The sequence below is a fragment of the Mangifera indica genome, chromosome 4 (genome assembly GCF_011075055.1).
Source record: "Mangifera indica cultivar Alphonso chromosome 4, CATAS_Mindica_2.1, whole genome shotgun sequence".
NCBI classification, from domain to species: Eukaryota; Viridiplantae; Streptophyta; class Magnoliopsida; order Sapindales; family Anacardiaceae; genus Mangifera; species Mangifera indica.
In genome coordinates, this window is record NC_058140.1 from 14,791,411 (window position 1) to 14,813,144 (window position 21,734).

General features: G+C 34.2%; 3 protein-coding genes across 7 annotated transcripts in view; 1 reads left to right on the top strand and 2 right to left on the bottom strand.

Annotated features, from left to right (window-relative positions):
• LOC123214498 (serine/threonine-protein kinase TOR-like) overlaps positions 1-11,687 on the bottom strand; it is a 41,179-nt gene extending 29,492 nt beyond the window's left edge. Inside the window, exons 1-19 of one of the 5 annotated variants that reach the window (XM_044634293.1) lie at positions 11,207-11,686; positions 10,737-11,075; positions 10,547-10,621; positions 10,029-10,201; positions 6,857-6,955; positions 6,290-6,449; positions 6,011-6,154; positions 5,681-5,856; positions 5,387-5,591; positions 5,116-5,310; positions 4,447-4,599; positions 3,253-3,374; positions 2,488-2,587; positions 2,251-2,346; positions 1,443-1,573; positions 790-892; positions 528-707; positions 337-429; positions 201-236 (exon numbers count right to left, since the gene is read on the bottom strand). In XM_044634293.1, the coding sequence (XP_044490228.1) occupies positions 201-236; positions 337-429; positions 528-707; positions 790-892; positions 1,443-1,573; positions 2,251-2,346; positions 2,488-2,587; positions 3,253-3,374; positions 4,447-4,599; positions 5,116-5,310; positions 5,387-5,591; positions 5,681-5,856; positions 6,011-6,154; positions 6,290-6,449; positions 6,857-6,955; positions 10,029-10,201; positions 10,547-10,621; positions 10,737-11,075; positions 11,207-11,329 (2,703 nt within the window). In that variant the 5' untranslated portion in view covers positions 11,330-11,686. Of the gene's footprint in view, positions 1-200; positions 237-336; positions 430-527; positions 708-789; positions 893-1,442; positions 1,574-2,250; positions 2,347-2,487; positions 2,591-3,252; positions 3,375-4,446; positions 4,600-5,115; positions 5,311-5,386; positions 5,592-5,680; positions 5,857-6,003; positions 6,155-6,289; positions 6,450-6,856; positions 6,956-10,028; positions 10,202-10,546; positions 10,622-10,708; positions 11,076-11,206 lie in introns of those variants that run through there. The other 4 variants (XM_044634292.1, XR_006501844.1, XM_044634295.1 and 1 more) reach the window with 4 other exon arrangements.
• Positions 11,688-12,317: 630 nt separating this feature from the next.
• On the bottom strand, positions 12,318-15,904 carry LOC123213336. Its single transcript, XM_044632752.1, has 3 exons — positions 15,520-15,904; positions 12,657-14,959; positions 12,318-12,551 (listed from the first exon to the last, which is right to left on the bottom strand). Exons 1-3 carry the CDS (start codon positions 15,716-15,718, stop codon positions 12,480-12,482), a joined length of 2,574 nt encoding a protein of 857 aa, XP_044488687.1. The 5' UTR covers positions 15,719-15,904; the 3' UTR covers positions 12,318-12,479.
• Positions 15,905-18,001: 2,097 nt separating this feature from the next.
• On the top strand, positions 18,002-21,141 carry LOC123213070 (trafficking protein particle complex subunit 1-like). Its single transcript, XM_044632410.1, has 5 exons — positions 18,002-18,158; positions 18,306-18,535; positions 18,816-18,930; positions 20,020-20,138; positions 20,823-21,141. Exons 2-5 carry the CDS (start codon positions 18,312-18,314, stop codon positions 20,872-20,874), a joined length of 510 nt encoding a protein of 169 aa, XP_044488345.1. The 5' UTR covers positions 18,002-18,158; positions 18,306-18,311; the 3' UTR covers positions 20,875-21,141.
• The last annotated feature ends 593 nt before the right edge of the window (positions 21,142-21,734 follow it).

The window sequence follows — 21,734 nt, forward strand, 5'->3', positions numbered from 1 at the left end:
AATTGTCTGAACACTTACCAGAAATTGCAAAGATATTACAGTTCAAGATTTTTAATTTTTTGTTATTAATTTTTAGTAGAAAGAAAGCATGGAAAAGCAATCATCACATGAGATATCAGGCTCTGGAAACTAAAGTTCCTACCAAACAGTATGGTTCTCAAGAAGAAACTTTACTATTACTGAAAAGTTTGAAGACAAACCTTTGGCAAGTAAGGAACACAACCAAGGCCCATTGACTAACCTCACAAGGAAAAATATAAAATTAATAACATACTATAACACAATAAATAAAATAACAAAAACCAAGAATGAACATAGCGATAATTATGATTATACCTTAAATATGAACATAAGAGATCCTACCACCTTTTGGTGGCAACTAGCAAGTGAAGGATCCCTAAGAATTCGCATAAGAGAATTTATAGCAACCTGAAATTCATTGGCTCATAGAGAAATTAAGACAAGCTAGAAAAAATACCAAAAAACAAGTATAATTGCCACCATTTTATATTTTTTTATAACATTACCGTAGAATAATAATCTTCAGATGTAGCGAATGATGGCCAAAGGTCCATTGGCAACTCATCCACTGAAGGAATGTGTTGGCCAGAATCACTTGCAGCACGGGTAACTTCGCCATGTGACCCTGACAGTTGCTGATTTCTTTTATGCACATGGGGATCCAAAGCACCCATGATACCAAGCACCTGGCAATGTCACAGAGTGCTTTTAGCATGGCAACATATTTACAGGATATAGCAAAGCATTCCAGTCAAAAAGTATAGATACCTTTAACACTTCCTGTCTTGTAGACCAAACTAACTCACCATTCAACATTTTCAAAAGCAAGACAAGTAATTGTGGGTATTCATTATATGGAGTTATCACATACCTGCCAAAATCGTACAGCAAAATGTTTAAGAGTATCTATTTTTATTGGATAAGAACATGGAACAAAATATACTAAATAATAAGGATGGATAAGATAGATAACCATCAGTCCACCACAAAAAAGAAAAACAAAACAGATATTAAAAGTGCATATAGAGAATACTACAAACACTAAAATAAGAAATGTCTACATAGTGGGTGCTGAATTTATTCCAACAAAAGGAGTAGAGAATATTTTCCCAATTCACTAAAAGATTGCTATGCAACTACTTAAAATTATTGCCATGTCATGAGAAGAAAGATATTATGTTATCGATACAACTGATTTTTCATAAAGGCATTCATAAACATGTAAAATTCATCAGTTTAGAAGGAACTACTAATTTTTTGTACTTGAGTCATCAAGTGTGGGAATCAAATATTAAAATGTGACTTAAAGATGGTTCATTGAACATAAAGTGAATGTGCATAATCTCCTTTATTCAAAAGTGACGGACAAGAAAATTTAACTGTTAAGAAGCATAAATCAGCAAAAGAGGAATGACACATACCCAGTGCTCTGAACAACCTGACCAAGAGTTGTCACAGCCACTTCACGTTTTGCGACAGCTGCTCCATCCGATAAAGCATCAACAATTAAAGGCATAAGTTCGGATACATATTCTCTCATTCCAAAACCACCCTAAACAAAAGTCACAGAGCAAAACCCCATAAGAAATCATTTTATGCAAGCCAAAAAAAAATTAATTGCATTAGGCCAGGATACTTATCATATACCCAAATAAACCATACAACACGAAGTAAAAATAATAATTCCAATTATTAGACACTGTAAAAGTTTCTCCGTTTAATATAACATACATAGGGGTGAACCAGAAATCAAAATCAAATAAAAAAAGTAAACATGAATGCAACAAATTCACTACAAACTCACTCAAATAGGACAAAAACAATCTGAAAATTAAAAAACAAAATCCATAAAATCCAATTCCATAAAGAGAAGAAATCGGCTTCAAAAAGCATTATGACTGATGCCAATAAAAAAGCAAGAGTCTGAACTCATTCCTGTGGTAACTCCAAGTTCTCATCCTTATCATCCTCAAGCACTACTTTATTTCTCTATCAAAACAAGTACCACAGCTATTTCTCCTCCACAAATTCACAATGAAATTCAATCAACGAAGGAAGAGAACTTATATATATGACCAGTTGCTAGAAAACAGAAGGATAAGACAATATCTTGCATATAACATGATATCACAGTATGACTAGTACCTTCAATCTATACAAAGAAAATAAGAAGAGTTCATTTAAATCCTCCTTTTTTGGTCTCAAAATTAAAAGTACAAGTTTACCCACCACTCTAGCAAGATCCCCAACGGTTACAAGGACTCCACTAATAATTCCATTATTCGCATTGACCCCAGTGCCCTCAAGAAGTCTTGCCAAAAGTGCCTGCGAAATCCAAACAGTAACCACATGAAGGAGGAAAAACACAGCATTATATTTTACTAATTCGAAAAAAAAAAATCTTATCAGGAAATGAAGATTGAATAGCACTAGGTATAATCATAAGCAGCACATGAGTGACAAAACCTTGTGTATTGGAGTAATGTATGGACGTATTAGTCTCTCACAGTTGCGTATCAAGCAACCAAGTAACTTCGCACTTTCTTCTCTGCATTTGTTGTCTGCACTGCTGACATCACAAGCTAAGTCAATATATGGCCTTTTAACTTCAACGAAATATGATATATGTTCTTTTCTCTAACACAACTGAAAAAATAATTTCAATAATAGCCATCAACAATGTAAGTTAAGTTTGTTTTTCATCTAAAATCAGATAATATTTTAATTGGTCTGCATTCTAGATCGACTTGATGTATGAATGTAAATGACTTTTTATTTTTATAACATATAAAGACAAATACTAAATTGTCTGTTTTTACACAAATATTTCTGAAAACTAATATTTTAACATGCATATCCTTCTAGATAATAAATTGCATTTTATCTAAATATGGTTACCAAAAAAACTCTAATCTCATTTATTTTATTAAGATAATTCATTTTATAAGTATTTGTTAGACAACTTTGTTATAGAGTAGTCATTGCATTTAAAAAATAAATAAGTAAAAAAAACTATACTACAAAAGCATTTCACAATAGAGAGTTTAACATTATTCAAAATTAAGTCAAAAAATTGTAGCTTTCATCTATTCAGATAAAAATATCTGAGAATTATCAACAAAGCAGAAAAATAAACAACCCAAAACATCTCAATGACTTCCATAAGATGTACTTAAGACTAAAGTGGACAAAACAAACCAAGCCACAAGTCTATAACCCTATTAACATTACCTCTGGTCTAAATATGTCAACAACTGTATGAGATGACGACGAAGAGCGGGGAGAACATAGGCAGGATTTTTTTCTGATAATCTCCCAGCCACTGAGATTGCATACTCTCGAACATCAAAATCCTATCACAGCAAAAACATTTAGCTTTTCACAAAAAGCAACACTAGAAATTCTAAAATTGAATACAAGGACATGAAACTTTTTACCGGAACGCATCAGAAATTTTCTGACTTCAAAACAGTTTCACACAATTAAAACACAATTTTACAGTTATTTGTAATCAGTGAGATCAGCGTCAAAGAACTTAAGTTTCTTTTATTGTTCTATGGAAAATTTTTTACTTTGTTTCACTTAAATTGGCCTCCAGTTCACTTCCTTCCCATAATGTTCTATTCTCTTACATAAAGTATATCGCTTAGTTTCTTTTAAACAAAAATAACAACAATATTTTGCATCCTGACAGAAACAAAGCCAGTTTTTGAGATACAAGTAGAATAATCCCTTGAAATAACAGGAGTCCATGAACCATTAAATTAACCTAGAATCTGTTTTAAATGGAATTAATGATCCTTGCCATTACTCTTCTGTCCAAGTTCTAACCTCTCCAAATCTCAACCCACTGCCACAAAGCCATCCCTTCCACCTCTCCTCTCATAAACTCCAAAGAAGGGTAAAATTTTATGGAGATGTTTACTGAGAATATCACTAAAGTTCACTTAGAGTGAGGATTTAGAACCTTCTGCAAAAAGTTTCAATAACTTGGGCACAAAGTAACGCATTTTGCTCACGTGTGGCTTAAATTTCATTAAGTTTTTCAAGGAATTTCCATAACCTTGGCTGATTTCGGGTTTCAAAAAATATTTTCAGACTGTTTTTCTTCTTTCCTTGACTCACATATTCTTTTTCTTAAACAATGTTATGAGAGCACATTATGAAATCTGGTCGTCTCATTATTTCATACTCTTCCTCTGTAGTCAAAATTACTAACAAAACCTGCAGTAAGAAAATAAATCTGACAAACAATATGACAGTAACTTAACAAAGATATCATACACAAACAGGATTTCTGAAGCGTAAAACATTCAAAATAGGATGGTAGAAGTAAAAAAGTTAGAATGTCATTGGCTTCAAATATTAAAGTTCAATTTAATATATCCATAAAAGTCATACATCAAGAACTACTTGAAATCATACCTCATCATTTAAAGCAGCAAAAACTGCACTCAGACTATCAGCCTGTGCTAAAAACTCATCAAAACCTCTGTTCCCATGCAGTGAGGAAAAGATAGAATGGCGAACAGTAACATCAGCATCAGCTACAGCTGAAATGAGAAGCTTCTCCACAAGCTGTAGAAGCCCATATAGAATAAATAAAAATACAGCTGAAATTAAATTTTAAAAAAGAGAGCATGGGCATGCTAATGTTGTAAACATATCGCAATAAGGAACAGGAAACATTTTGAAGATGCTCCAGAAGTGGACTTTGATTTTCCTTGGAAAAGAGCACAAATTACATCAATGATCCTTGACATCAACCAAGAGATTAAGAATTTAAATCCCCCCATTCAGAACTCAGTTAACATAAAAGGTATAAATTAAAAAATATATATACACACATAAAAATTAAAAAAAAATTGAGTCAATGTCAAGGCATCTTTGTGTGTTTGGCAACTAAGCATTTTCAAGAGCAGCTTATTTGTTTATTTAATGAGGTCAGAAGACTGTAATTTCTTAATTGTTTTTTTTTTCTTTATATCTCTCTGTATTACCTTTTACTTTTTTTCAAGTAGACTTCTGGATTATTGTTTCTAGTATTAATATTATTTCATAGCTGCACAGAAAATAATGAAAAAAGAAAATAACCTCTTCAATAAGACGTCGTCGCTTTCCTCCGGTTCGATTGGACCTACTAGAACCAAATTGTGTACATGATACTCCAGAGAAAGAATTTGCAACTAATTTGCAACAACATAGGGCAGCATCTTTTCGTGTGACCTTATCCTCATCATCCAAATATACAACAACCGATTCTCTTGCAAACTCAAGAAGTTCATGGCCCTAAATCATTTGTTAAAGTCAGAATGAATAATGAAGCTAACATAGGGTTCATAACTTCATATATCTAGATACACACCTTAAAATTAAAACGAGCAAGAGTCTGCAACGCAAGTTGCACTAAGGCTGAACCATTAAGGTCCAAAACTTGCTGAGGAATATTCATCATATTTCCTCGAACCAATGGAGCAGATGGCCTTGTTTGAGAATAAAGGGATTTTGAAAGAACTAGTGAAATAGAGTCAAGCAGCCGATCTTGAATAGTAGGCAGCAAAGAAGGAATACTGAAACAGAAACCAGTGATATAAGTTTGATTCTCCGAGAAAAAAATCACAAGCATCTAAAGAAAATTTACAAGAATGCTTCAGTGTACCTGACAGTAATTTGTTCAAGGGCATCTACAAGCGTGCTGGAAAGACTAGCAGAAGGAGAAAACATTACATTCAATAGACCACGCACATGAGGTTCCATTACAGGACCCATTGCTTTTGCAATATTTCCAACACAAGCCAAAGCCTCAAGCGAGGGTTTGCCTCTGCGTGGAGCAATCTACATATCATAAATACTAATAATTAGAAGTCTTGTTGCCAATCAAATGAAACAGCATAACTTAAAGAAATTACAATGACAAAGAAAATGCAACAGCAGAGAACTAAATTGATGGCACAAGACTTAAGTCAACCAAAAATCCTTTACGTCTTACTGCTTCACGTAAGAGAGATGTAATTGTCGGCAAATAGTGGATGAGTTCCCCATCCAGAGCACCAGCCATCTCCCCAAGAGCAATGAACCCACTGTCACGCTCAACCGGCATTTGCAGAACTGTGAGAATGTGATTCATGCATATCTGCAACAAATCACAATTGCAAGCACATATTATTGGGGTAACTTGCTGCTATATACATAAGGATGATTCCACCATCCAAAATGTTCTGCATGCTAAATAAAATTATATGATAGTAAAATGAAGCATTCCACAAACCTTCAAGTAGTTTGTAACAAATCGGTCACGCAAGAAATGAGCAATGCGAGGTAGTAGAGAAGTTATACTAAGGCGAACAAGCCGATCCCGGTGCTGTAAGTACCGGAGTACAATATCTGCAACTTCTCTATACCTTGACATCATGAACTCACCCGTATTCCTGTCCAGAAAAATTTTCCATAATATTAATTTATATCCAGATCAAACACAAAAATCAGCAGGGCGCTAGATTTGAACTATTTTAATATGGAAAATATACACATCATCTATTCAACAAAATCTGTAAGATTTTAAAAAGGGTACACAACTCCTGTGTCCTGTATATTAATATCAGAGATCTAGAAAAATCCGACAAGGGGCAACAGTACTAAAATAGCAAAATAAAGATGCCAACAACAAAACCTTGGTTTCAACCTTGATCCTATATACCACTAGGCAAAGCAAAAAAGAGATATACAAAAGGTAAAAATAAATTGGAAAGAGGCAACTGGTTTTTCGAAGACAGTCTACTCAAACAACAATTTCAGAAGCCAAAGATTTTGCAAATAACTGCAAATTTCCACCTACCTCAAGAGCTCACCAACTGCAAGTAAAGAACCATGTATGCTATGTACTGGAGCATTTCTACCCAACCCATCTTGAGTAGCCTCAAACATTCGATAATACCTATCACAAAGAAAATACATCAGGCCAAAAAAAAAAAAAAAACAGAAAGACCAAAGCAAGTTTTCCAATTGTTTGAAAACATTTAAAAGCCATGTACATAAAATTACACCAACAAGAAATTAGCTTCTTGAGAAAGGCAACAATAGAATTTGTCACACTACACCCTCAACAATATACATGTCCCTCTTCAAGAAGAGATACAGAGTATTAAATAAGCACAGACATCTAGGTTCACTAGTCATGTTAAGAATATTTTTCTTCTATAGGAAACAAGAAAATATTTTGATTGAAAGAGAGAATTATAAAAGCATGTCAGCTCCACTACAGTGAAACATTACCTCATGATGAGAGCAGCAAAAATTGTGCATGAAATATTGACAAGAACTTCGTACAGGTTGTAAAAACAGACCCATTAGTTGTATGGCATGTACATGTAAAGCAACCCCAAACAACAACAAAATCAACCAAGAACCTTACTTCTGTTAAGATGAATCAAAAAGAAAAAGGAATCTCTGAACCCTCTTGAAACTGAAGCTTGTAATGATAACAAAAAAAAAAAAAAGGGAACCACTTTAACCCATGGAACATTGCTATCTACACTTTAACATCTTCAAAATTCCCATTTTAATTTTACACCAAATCAATCCAAGGATGAACCACTTCCCTACATTTATATAAGGTCTTACAGATTTCCACTACCAAAAGAACAAGAACTTTCAGCAAAAGGGAAAACACAGATATCAAAATAGCACACAGGAAGTGAACTTCTTGAAAGCTTTAGTCCGTAAAAATATGTAGCCACCATGTAGGTAAGGAAAAGATGACATAATGTCTTCATTCTTTTTGAAAATACCACAGCAAGCAGAGGACAAAGAGTAACACTACTAAATATTCCAATACATTCCCTCCATTTTCCAATTTCCACAAAACTCACCGGCATATTTGTCTCAGTAAAAAATAAATCTTTTAACAATATTTGTAAAATTAAACTCAAAGGTTAGAGTCTTAGATCAGTCTCCTCAACTCTACAAACTTCAGTTTTCCCTTTCTTTCCCTACTTCTGATTGTTGTTGATCCCATTCTCAAAACTTGCTATCACATCATGAAGCACAACAATGACACCAAAGCCTTGATTTCTCATAGTTTTCAAGAAAAAAAAAATGACTGTTATTTTTTTTTCAGTATGATATCCCACAAAAACCCATCTGCCAAACCACTTAGTGAACATAAATTCAAGATTAGGGACCCAGTGAAGCCCAAAATCTCCAGTAAGAAGGAAAATTGTGGCCTTTACCAAGTAGATGACCTTGAAGAATTGACCCTCAAACCAATGAGCATAAACAACAAGCCTAACCACTAAAATAACCCTCAACAATAACAAAAGGACATCTACCCTCAATCCCATTAGTTGGCATCTTCCTAATTAGAGATAGTCAAATCTTTTATACAGTTGTCTTTTTCCTTGTTATTGGAACGAAAATGTCTATAGCCATCCAAAAGCATATACAAAATTGTATGTGATCAACCAAAACATTTACAAGTTAGTGAAACAAAGATCTTTATAGCATACTTTCTATACATTATTCAGCCACAAACTTAAACCCCATTGTTGCACTTTTACCTATAGTCATAAGCTTTTAGATCAGCTAATAACTAAACATAATATTAGAGCTAGGACAACCAAGTTATCTGATGTTTGAACCCTTCATGTTACATTAATTGAATTACAAACTTTTTGTGGTAGCTGTTGCATTGATGATTGTGGTTGTGTTCAGTCTGCATGCAAGTTCACATTAGAGGACGCTTTAGAGCTTTAACACTATTGTGGCCTTTTAACTATCAACTTTAAACATTCAAGTCAAGCAGTTGCTTAACAGAAAGCATGAAGCTATGTAATAAATCCTTCAATAAAGCACAATAATCTCACACTATAGGTATGAAATTCCAACTTATTCATATAGTCAATAGAAAAGAAAGGCAAGCACTTGCAATTGAAAAAGGGATAATATTAGTATTAAGCTAACAAATATGTAGTACACAACAAAGTGGTTTGAAGAGTTAAAAACAAGTGTAGAACTCAAATAGATCTCAAGTCATATCAATTGGTTCTATTCATCAGACTCTCTAAGCTTCCTCCAACCATAACATGGTTGAAAGATTGCAGCTCCTCTCAAACTTTGATCCATACAAGCTGGATAGCGGAAATTTATAACAGCCAAAAGATATCATAAATGACCATAAAAATTAGGCACTGTTGCACATGCTAAACCGAGACTCCAACCATAAGTCACTTAAGGGGCGTTTGGTTTGAGTAATGTTTGATTACCAAAATAGAAAGATTACCTTGAAGATAGATTACTTAGAAGATTACTGGATATAAATGATTACTATGTTTGATAAAATTTGATAGGTATAAATAATTATTATGTTTGGTTAAAGGTTATAAAAGATTACTAGTAAATTATTTTACTTAAATGCCCTTGAATATAATTATTTTTAAATATTTTTTATATTATTTGTCATATTAATTAAAAATAAATTTATTTTTATCTCAAAAAATTAATAAATAATAATTTTTTTATAATAAACTAAAGATTACCCCAGTAATCTTTAAATACCTAAGGTGAAGGTGGTAATCAAATTACCACCTATATTACCTGTCACGTCAGCATTGGTAATAGAAGATTACTGTAATCTTTTATTACTGACAAACCAAACAAGGGAATAAAAGATAGATTACCAAGGTAATCTTAAAAACCCTTAACCAAACGCACCCTTAAGGTATTTCAATATAACTTCAAACCAGGTTTCTCAACTTTCTTCCTTGCTATTTCCTTTTCTCCCCATTAATTTAAAAAAATAAGTTCTCAGGGCAAAAAATATCAGCAAACTGTTATTACTTATTGTTCTTTATAAGAAACTATCATATTTGCATATTACTACAGAGGGGTTTTACAGAATTCAAAAGCAGCCACTAAAAAAGTAGTAGCCTGAGAAAGCAAATAAAAAAAAAACATATACACAATGATATATTAACAGTTCTAGCTCAAATTTCAGAAAATGAAAAACTAACCACTGCACACGCCAGCGTGTCTCACGCTTTTCAATAACACGAAGGCAAGCACGCAATGCCTCTACAGCCCGCTCTCTAACAGGCAATGCTGGATCCCTTAGTGCAACCCAGATAGCATCAACAAATTCAGGTACATGGACATTGAACACAGTTGAAGCATTTTCTGCCATTTCCTATTAAAAAAAAAAGTAAAAAGATATCCAAAATATGCAATAAAAAGTATACTAATAATTTTTTATTCGTGAAATGGTAATTGGTTATTTTGGAGTGATGAAGGAAAAGTTGCTAGATAGTCACCTACAATGACTGGCAGGGACTTGGAACACAACATTTCAGCATTAAAGAAAATTCAAAAGCCAAACATTCCATTTGGCAACAAGAAAAAACAGAAAGAACATTACTTAAGCATAAATGTATAGTCATGATGAAGTTCCTATTCTTCTATATGCAAGGAAGAAAATTAATAAAACCAAGCCAATAACTGTAGACAACAATTAGAACAACATGCTCAAACTTACTTTCAAGATTAAGACAGCAGCAAATCGGCGATACTCTACTCGTTCCCCACAAAGCCAATCCAGAGCCATTTTTACCTGAAACCAACAAACAATACTCATTGGTTATCCAAAAAACAAACAATACTCATCGGATGCTACTCCCATAAACAAAACACAACCCACCAAACCAAAATAGCACATAACCATAAACCTGAAATTCCACTTCGTCTGCAGTCATTGCTCCTCCAGCCCTGGCTAGATGGCCAAGAACTTTACTCGCAAGGACCAAAATCTCTCGATCACGCTTTACCTCAAAAACGGTCCTCATATAACCAGAGAATTTGGAAACCTTAGAGGCATTCTCACCCAGAGCCACGTCTATCAACTCATCAATGGCTCTTAAAGCCCCAAAATTCTCAGCAACATCATTGCTATCTAATAGACTAGAAATCCTATCGTATAACTGATCCATAAATCGCGAAAAAGCTTCTCCACTGAGATCACGCGCCTCCTCTTCTAGGTGTTTCTTCAAAGCTAACGACGCACCCTCCTACGGAAACATAACATAACAAAATAGTTACACAAAACAATCAAGTTATAGTTGAAGCGTCCACAACCAACTCTCACTTTCTTTATTAAACTCTCTTTAGCATATCCGAACACGCTAAGAGCTAACCCCACCTTCGGATTGCCATGTGTGCAGAGGTCCAAGAGAATTCTGTTAAGCGCCTCAAAGCTACCGCCGCTAGGGGCCGAGGCCCCTCCGGGGCCGCTGTAGCGAAGGGACTGCGACGTGACAGCCATAGATTGGCCCGCTCCTTAAATCCTAAACCCTAATCTCTCTTTCACTCGCTCTTTCTCTGAATACCTTCAGATCCTCGCTCTTTCTCAAGACATTGAAAGCAAACCAACAAACAAATCAATTAACTGAAGTCTTGGATTCTGAGAATAAAAGCCAGCCAGCAAAGAAAAGAGAGTGTGCTCTGTAAATGGAGAACAGTGTGTGTTTGATGATTACAGCGTCGTATTGAAGAGCGATAGGCTTTAACTTTACGCGTGGTTATTTTTTTGTCTGACAATTACCGACTTACGCTGTCACTGTCTCCAACAACGTGATAATTTTTCCCACTTTAATCTTTGCAATGATTTTTGGCAAAGGAATCAAAGCGTGATATGTTGTTTGCTTTCTCTTAACTTTATTCTGGATTTTTTTTTTTTTTGGATGATATTTTTTGGTTTAACAATTATCCTTTCTTACGTCAATTAAATTATTTAATTATTATTATTTTTCTTTTTTTTCCCTAGAACCCACCCTAACTGAATTGTCACTGTTAAAATCAAATTAATCATATCAAACTAGATAAATTTTAGATCTGATTACCGCCCCACTATGGTTTAAGATATCAACAATATTTTTCGTAAGATTTTGCTAAGAAATGCTGCAAGATTAATGTCTTACCTTTATATCAAACTTGCTTAAGTGGTTGTCAAGATCCATGCACAACTTGTCAAAATCATCTAAATGCTCTTTCAACAACTATCCCCTTCTGGCATCTTTAATGTGAAAATTTTTTCTCTATTAGGTACAATTTGTTTGATAGATTTTTCGCATTTCAGGTTTGACAATCAATGTGTTCTTAAACCTCCAAACACTAAACACATCAACCAAATCCAATTTTGCAACTTTCACTGTTTACTGCAGAATCAACTCCAGTAATGAATTATCTTACTTTCAAGTGTTCTTGAAAGCAAAGTGGCACTACAAGCAAGAGCGGAGGAATTCCATTGTAGATTGAGATAAGAATCAGAAGATCTGAATTAATGATAAAATCAATCAATCAGTTCCACATAAGGAGTTCAGACTACAATCAATCAAACTTAACTAAACTAAGTTAGCAAGTAAATACTGGGGGTTCACACTTTGCACAGCTAAACAATGGAACATTTCCGGTTGTCAGAGAGGTGTGACTTGGTTCCTCAACCTGCTTGAACGCCTAACTGGGGTAACCACCTCATCATCAAAACCCTGAGAAACCCCAAAAAAAAAAAAAAAGAGACTGGAATATATTAAAATGATCATACATTGTTAAAAAAAGGTGTGCATAGTTTATATGGCAATTTAAGTACTTACATGCTTCTTGGGGATTTTTTCATACATGGTGAAGCTACCATGCGAAGGTGATCCCATAGAGAAATCTGATGAGGCAAGGGACTCTCTCCTGTTATTCTTCCTAATCTTCCTTTCTTGGCTCTGAGCTTCACTTGAGTCTGTGTGTCCTGTCTTGCTGTAAGTTGAACTCTTGAAGCTGCTCATTTTTAATGGGCTTGACTCACCAACCATATCAACCTCTGTCTCCCAGTTCCTGGAGGATAGCCTCTCTCTAAAAGTGTTCTCCGATGTAACTGTAATTAGACTGTTGTCCAATTTCTTAATCATTGCTGGTTGGTCCACAGGAGCAGTAACTGCAATTCGAGTCAAGTGATTTCCTTTCTTTGCATACTTGAAGAAAGCTATTGTTGCAAGCAGACTCATCAAAAGCACAGAAATCCCCACAACTTTTGTTGTAAATATTTTAACTTCTGACCCATTCATTGTAGCGGTATCTATGGTTGAAATCTGTCGATTGCCCATTGCAACATCTAATTCTGAGCTTTGATGAATGTTTTCAGCTTGAATGGACACAAGTTCAGCATCACTTTCTTCTTGAGATTCATTGTCTTCGGCTCTGGTTGACTCAGTTTCGGCATAATATTTCATATTGCTTTCTATTTGATTTTCCCAGGCTTCAGCTTCAGGTTGGATTTTAGAAGCTTCAAAGATCACCTCAGGCTGATGTGTTTGTGGCTTGATGTCGTTGTGATCATCAAACTGGACTCTTTCTTGGATCTGCTTAGCTTCTGAAGGTTCAACCTCTTCAGCCGGTTGAGTCAAGCATGCCTTAAGAGGTTCTGGGTTTGTGTGATCTTCTGAAACCTCTTCAATCTCTTGGTGCACTTGTTCTTCAAATCTTGGGCTATTATCTTCTTCTAAAACCACTTCAACATTCTCTCTCCCATATTCAATCTTGGAATCACCCTCTTCCAATGGTTCAACATCTCTCTCCCATATTGGTGTCAGCACATGCTGTTCGTGCTTAAATTCCCCATCAGCTTCCCTGTGATACTCTTGAAACAAATCAGTCAGATTACTATATTGCAAAGGACCCAGTTTTGGCACTTCCCTTAAATTGGTTATCAGCTGGCAAATGTAGGAAAAAGAGTTAGCTGCCCACAACCGAGATCTTTGAGCCAGCCTCTCAAATTTTACTTTTGCAAATTCAGTTATTTCAGGTGGAACATAGAGGTCAGAAAAGTCTAAATAATTAAGCACAGAAAAATCAGTGCCTGGAGACTTAATGGCTGAGATTGACAAACTGGCAAAGACCATGACCAAAAGGAAAGCAACGAACTTCAGTCTTGTAAAGAATTTTGACTTGGACACCCGTTTAGCTTGAACACTCTGCTCAGGATTGTAGATACTAAGGGGATTAGTTTCAGGTACACTGAGCTCTGTCACTTCCTCTTCAACTGCTGCTTCAACTTCTTCTTTCACTTTTTCATCTGTAGAAATATCCTCAAATTCTTTCCGGGAATCATCAGACAAAATTCCACTAACTTCACTATCTGATAAACTCTCCGATATAAAACTCTCTTCCAGCCACTTACCATCTATATCCTTTTTACGAATAAGCTCAATTCGTGGATTAGGCCTGTAATGAAGAAACCGAGGCCTTGGAGAGAGATAATTTGTTTTAGGATCATAAGGTGGCATTAAAGGATCTGCATCAAGTGGTGCCAACAAAGTTGAACTAGAGGATCTTGGACTGATCTTGAAAGTTGGATCAAGATTAACACAATCAGTCTCCTTGGTAGCATTCTCCAGTAATGGGCTTACATCATTCTTCTTCGATTCTAAAAATACCTCTGAATCAGACACAAAATCACTTCTCAAAGCTTCATCATCTAAGTCAGTAATTGTGGAGTCATGTGAAGCCTCAATCTTGTTCAAAATCAAGCCCATCTCTGGGTTCAAAGAGTCATCATCCTCCATAATCAGGCTTTTGACATCAGAAAATGAAACAGTCTTCTTCTTACTCAAACTTTTCTCTGGCTTTGGATTATCATCTTCCATCACTTGGCTTCTTGCGTCAGAGAATGAAGCAGAAGATCGAACTAGCTCATTTCTCTCTGCCAATATTTTCTTTCTTGGTGATGCAGTGATCTTTGAAGCTGCAGAGATTGTTGGTGACATGAAATTCTTTGTCCCCTTTGAATCAGAAGCCAGAGATCGGACTTTTGTTGTGTTTAAATTCGTGTCTTTGCCATTTTCTTTATCGGAGAAATCACGCAAAGAACTTCCACTTTCTCTGCCAGTGAAGCCTCTTCTAAGAAAATCTGCATCACAATAAAAACAAGAAAGAGTACAAATGAGAACACTGAATCAAGTGTTTAAAAGATAGGCTTTGAGCTGTTTGTTTCCTAGTAATGCTAAAGAAAAACTTAATTTGAAGATGCAGCATTAAAAATATAAAAACTTTAAAAGGAATTGTTTAAGTCAACGGAAAATATTTCCAGGAAAACATGAGCAACAAGAAAAGAATTTTAAGAGTACAAGAGAAACAAAGAAATTATCTTTCTTCTTTCTCAGTCCTCACTAGAGATGAATAATCAATTTCCACCAGCTTCTCGGTCTTATATGCATCATCATGAATATATTACCCCAGAAAAATCTCCAAAAAATTTTTTTCCATCTAAACAAATAGAACAATATCAGCAATAGATTCAACAAAGAAAAAGAACATTTTTTAATCAATTTAATTTCCTTAAGAACCCAGAAACAGAACATTCATTGCCATTTACTTTCATTTCATTTTCTTGGCATCCAAACATGTGATTATCACAAAAACAAACCAGAAACAATACAAAAAGAAACAAGAAACTAAAGAAAAACTGACCTGAAGGACTGTTAGCAGGAGTGTTGGGGTTAAACCCACCTCTGGAATTAGGCACAATTGGGGGTGGTTTGCTAAACGGATTACCAGTGAAACTCCTTCGCATGGGATCTTTAATCTCAGAGTTTCTCGCACTAGGGTTCGGTCTAGTTGACGATATTGGCGAAGAAGAAGAAGAGGGCCTGTCTGTAATTGTAGCCATTGTTGACTTGATTTGATTTGTAAGATTATGCAATTGATGGGTTGGCAGTGCTTCTTGAAATACGGAAAAAAAATGAAAGCTTAGATGATTCGGCTTTGAATGCTAAGGATTCTTGAAAAATATCGTTGAGGGGGAGAAGACAGAAGCGAGGTAGTAACGGCTAGTTCTCGGAATGGAGAGATATAAAGTAATTGAGAAGTCAAAAAGTTTAGAGCCGTTGGATGATGTAATCGTTTGGAAGGCGGGGCTTGAATTTGCATGAAGATTTACCATAGTCTGGATAATATCATAGAAGAGATACTAGTTGTGTAGAAGGATGAACGTATGTACATGGTAATTAATCGAAATTATTAACCTGATTCATTATAACTGACTTTAATTGCGAGAAAACATAAATTTATTTTTAATTATATCAATTCTTGTGAGCTAGTTTGTAGACAAGTGATTTTAAATTTGTGTTTTTCATTTTGGCCAAGTGTGACTAGCACAATAACCTTTATTTTTAAATGATTTAATTTGTTAGTCAAAAGTTTACATTTACAGTCACGTTAATAATCACTTTAGAAAATTAATTCTTTAGAGTACGAACATAAATTATAAATAATATATCTTGAAGGGAATTTGATTTTAGATAATGGATTATAAAGAGAGTAATTAAATTTTTATGAGAATTTTTTTGTCTAACCGAGGATGATATTAATTTGTCTCTTCTCTCTCTGTTCCTTCCTTTTTTTTTAAATGATATTTTATATTTATAAAATGAAAAAAAATTAAATTCTTAATCAATATATATCAAATATTAAATAATTATTGTATTTTGATAAAATATAAAATTATAATTTTTCATTATGTGCGTGTGATATTAAAAGATTGTCAACCGAGGTAAAAATTACTATTTTTATAGTTAACCACTTTTTTTTGACGCTATTTCACATGAAAATTAACCATGAATTTCCAAATTAAATATGCACATATAAGCTTAAAATTTTACTACATGTAAATTGGAAGATACCAATTGGCAAAAATTAATTTACACTCAATATTACCAAATATCAATTTACCTTGTATTATAAAATATCAATTCACCCTATCACAATCTTTCTTTTATAGTTTGTAACAAAGTAAACCATAAAATTTATAAGTAAATATATAAATACGATCTCTAAACAGTTTAATTTAAATATTAAAAAATATTAATTTACTTTGTATAATAAAATATCAATTTAGCTTATATATTAAAAACCACATTTCTTATATGATATTTTGTACAGATCATTAGTATTAATATAAAAGGGTACAAAAATATTTTGTTACATAATTTTGGATTTTGGTTATAAGTCTTTCGGCATTTCTAAAAGGGAGAAGGACTATTTCCCACCTAACTTTTGATGCATTTTCAAAATATCACTCATGACAGATAAAAATCTATTTTTTCCATCCATGAGCAAACTGTCGTCTAATTTTTCAGTTAGGAATAGAGGTAAAATTGTCATTTGCTATTTAAAACCTTAAAACTTTAAAATTTTACCGTTGCCCCCCTCCAAATTTTAAAAACTAATAACTAACCCATCCTCAAAGTTTGAAAAGTTTAGATTTCACCCCTGGCGTTTGCTTCCTTCTCCGGCCACCACCGACGGCCGACGCATTCGATCGATCTCCTATCTCCGACTATAAAAGACAACGAAGGACGATCCTTCGTCGCCCAAATCTGGAAGACGAAGTGTCGTCCAGATTTGGAAGAACAGACGAAGGACGACGCTTCGTTGTCCTTCGTCATCGCGTCGTCCAGATGTGACGAGCGACAAAGAGAGAAGAAAAGAGACCTTCGTCGAACGATCTCCCAGATTTGGACGATGAGCGACAAAGTCGCATCGTGCGACGAAGACATCTCTATCTCTTCGTCGCACCACCGTTGTCGCACCAGGAGAAGGAGAAGACTGCTGACGACGCCGGAGATGAAGTTGAAGAATGGGGGTGAAATACTAGTTTTAAAAGTTATGGGGGGTGGCTGTATTTTGAAAAATATGGAAACCCTAGGTTTGAGGGTAAAAATGTTAGTTTTTAAAGTTTAAAATCTTTAAGTAAGGTGAAAATGTTAGTTTTTAAAACTTAGGAGGGTGAATAGTAAAACCCTCACATCAATTTTGAGAGATTAAATTGAAAGGTATTTTTCTCATTTCATTTAACAAGGGTAAAATAGATATTTTATTCTTATACAAACAGATATCATCCATTTTAACAGCTCATGAGTGGGGAAACTGGATTTTCATCTATCTGGGTGACATTTTTACCAAACAGTATAAAGACAAGCGTCTAAACATTTCCACAAAATAGCAGTAAGTAGAGACCATTTACCTCACTCTTTCATTCACCTACACCAATCACTTGTTCATAGATTTGACTGATCTCAAGCCTAATCACCACTCAGATTTCGGATTCGGTAAGCATCCATCTCTGTTGTGATGTATATTAGATTCGTGATTGTACTGAAGTTTCGATTTATCTATCTCTTATGCGATCTGATTTCAAATGAAATCACCATTTGAGATTTATATTGTGGAGAGTTCTGAAGGAATTTGTGGAACAGGCGAAAATGCAATTCTTCGGAGGCTCAGAGATTACTCCATCACCGCCAGTTCCGACGACTTCCGGTAACAATGGCCACATGATGTACATGTTTGATAGGAACGGTGTGTGCTTGCTTTACAGGGAATGGAATCGCCCTCTTCGCACACTCAACGCGCAACAAGATCAAAAGCTAATGTTTGGTCTCCTCTTCTCTCTCAAATCGTTAACGGCCAAAATGGATCCTACAACGTATGCATATTCTGTTTGCAATAAAATGATAAACATGTGACCTTTAGATGCCATTTAAATTTACTAATTCATGATCTTTTGGTTCTATGTTTAATTTTCAGTTTTAGATTGATAAATTATTCATGTATTTAGGATGAAAAATGGCTGCTATATTGGTATTGTCTTGTAACTTGATGGACATATTACTCATACTTAGGGCTAATTATTGATTAAATCATGAACTTTATAATTTCTATTTTGTTTGTATGATTTCATATTGGTATAGTATCTTTTATTTCAGTGCAGAGAAGGGAAACCTGGGAATGCCTCAATTACCCGGACAAGGTTGTTCGTTTCACAGTTTTCGTACTAATACATACAAACTTAGTTTTATGGAAAGTCCATCTGGTATAAAGGTTAGTTGTAATATATATGGTATTTATTGCTTCTTATTAGAAACAAAAAAATATGTCACTTGTTTATTGAGCCATATGGACAAGCTTAACTGCTGATAGAACATCCCTTGGTATTATAATGTGCTTCCAAGGTTTAATTGGAGATCTTAATTATGTGGAATCTAATATTGTTCTTTTTACTTGAAATCAGATATGGGGCTTGAAATTGGTTGAGATATGTTGAAGAAATTTTAATATTTGAGTTGGGCTTGAAATTGTTTAAAGTCAGATGCTTTATAGGAAGCATTTCCTAGTGCTAGTATTGTTGGCTATACCTTTCACTGTCTCTTCTTTCAAACATTCAATTTATTTAGTTGCACCATAACATTTTTATGGGCATCGAACTTATTGGGATTGGAAATTAGTAGATAAAAATCAGATCTGCACAAATTTCTGACATACTAGAACAGATCAAGATTTATCATCAGATAAGCAGACTTCCAGTTTAGGTGTTGAACCTGCTCAGCTAAATTTTGGGATTACCGAAGTGTCATATGATTTCGGTTCAGCTTTATTAATGATAATTTGCCTTAAAGAAGTTAAAGGAAATTGGACGAAAAATTTTGGCATCTAGTTTAATTCCGTAGAATAAATTAATTGATTTATCTAGAATGGGGAAACATAGGAATTTACTTAATCTTGAACATGCCAACTTGCCTGCTTTTGATATTTTGGAAGTATTCTTTCGGCTGGTAAGCCTTCAAGTTGAAGGTTGAACTAAGAAGGTCATATTGTAGTCTGCTAATTGTTGGAAATAAAATTAAATTGACTCAAATCCAGAAGAACCTAACACATTTGGTGAATAACCAGTGCTTTTTATCTGTAAATTTATTGTTATGGTTCCATTGGAAGAGTTGAGTTAACGTTTCCACTTTGCATGAATAAATTAATTTGGATTAATCAGTTTGTCATAATGGTATCAGGATACCTGCTTGACATTTATTAGTAGTTCTGCTGCTAATGATTCATGTCATGGAATTTTTCCCAAATATCTCTATTCTTTCTGCTCTTAAACTTTTATGTTATCAACACACATATTCTTTCATGCAGCTTATATTGATCACTCATCCTAGGACTGGTGACCTGCGTGAGTCCCTAAAGTACATTTACAACTTATATGTTGAATATGTTGTCAAGAATCCTCTGTATACTCCGGGAACTCCAATCAGGTAACTTGTTTAATTGTTTATAATGGAGATTGAAAAATATTTATGTTAAGAATTTTTATGTCTTTTTAGCAACACTGGTCAACTCCCCTGATAATGATGCATTGATAATTGTTAATTTGTTGAGCATGTCAAGTGCGTCAACAACTAGGGCAATTAAAAAGATTCAGGATCCAGTATTTATCAGGAATCATATGTGATATATACCTAGTTTTTGATCATTTTGTAAAGTACCAATATTTATTATACTTGATGTAATTGTTGTCATGAATGAATTTCAAATTGTAAATGAAGATTAAAACATTTAGGATATACTCTATCCAGATCAAGCAGGGAATGGAAACTTAGACTTTTGTAGGGAAAAAAAATCCTGCAAATGACATGATGCATCATGAATCTGGTTGAGTCTGCAAGACTAAGGTTCTCTCTAGGTTTTTTTATCTGCTGTGAACTTTCACTCCACACTGGTCAACACAATAACACTAGCATAGAGTGCTTGTGAGAACTGAGGTTTTGGCTTAGTTTTTGACCTCATGATGCTGCTCAGACTCTTAAAGTTTTGCGACTGTAGCACATTTATTTATTTATTTTTTTCATATTCAGACATGTTTTATAGTTGAATGGCATTTTATTTATTTTTATGGCTTCTAGATCGATATTGATAGAATACTTGCCATTACTGTGCAGGTGTGAGCTGTTTAATACATCTCTTGATCAATATGTAAGGAGTATTGCCTAATACAAGATAGATCTCAACCACCAAGTCCTGGTACCTCAGAATTGATGACCAGGACTATATGATATATAAAATAAATCTGGATTGTTGTTGTGTAGTTGGATCTGGCATGCTACTTGTGCACACCAGTAGAATTGGTTCAGGTTTTTGCTATTTAATTTCCTGTCGACTTGCTGCCAATTTCACTTAAGATAGATTTTGTGAGGACAGATTATTGTTTTTTAGTTAGCGAGAAAGAAGTCGCATTCATGCTTACAATTTTTCAGAGAATTGTGATTCCGTGTCTTTTATTTATGATGCATATGCATTTACCATATTATTAGGTTAAATTTTGCTGAAAATGATGGTGGAAACCATCAAGAATCGATTGACTGCTGATGTAAATTGTCGCCATCCTAGGTTAAAAAGAAAAATCCAATCCCATATGAGGCAGTTTCTTTAAATTTTCTGTTATATGTGATCCCGGCTGTAATCACAGCATTTCGTGCTATCCCGATTGGAATCAAACTGATACAATGCAATTTCACCTTCACCAACAGTATTTCCTCATTGACGATTGTCTTAAGTTTTTTTTTTTTTTTACATAGGGGTGACAATATATTTAATATAGTTTGAGAGATAAAAGTGCTATTTATCTGTAATAAATATACAAAATTTTAGAATATATTTTTGTCTTTTCATTATTTATCATAGAAATCAAATAATTTCATTTACAATATGTGACAAAAGTTGATAAAATGTTATTTTTCAATTTGAAGAGTAGAATTTTGCCATTTTAAAATAGTTTAGATAGAAAACAACTGTTGACAAAGTTAAAATGCGCTAAAATTCAATTTAGTTTCAGGCAGCGTGGTTCTGTTCTT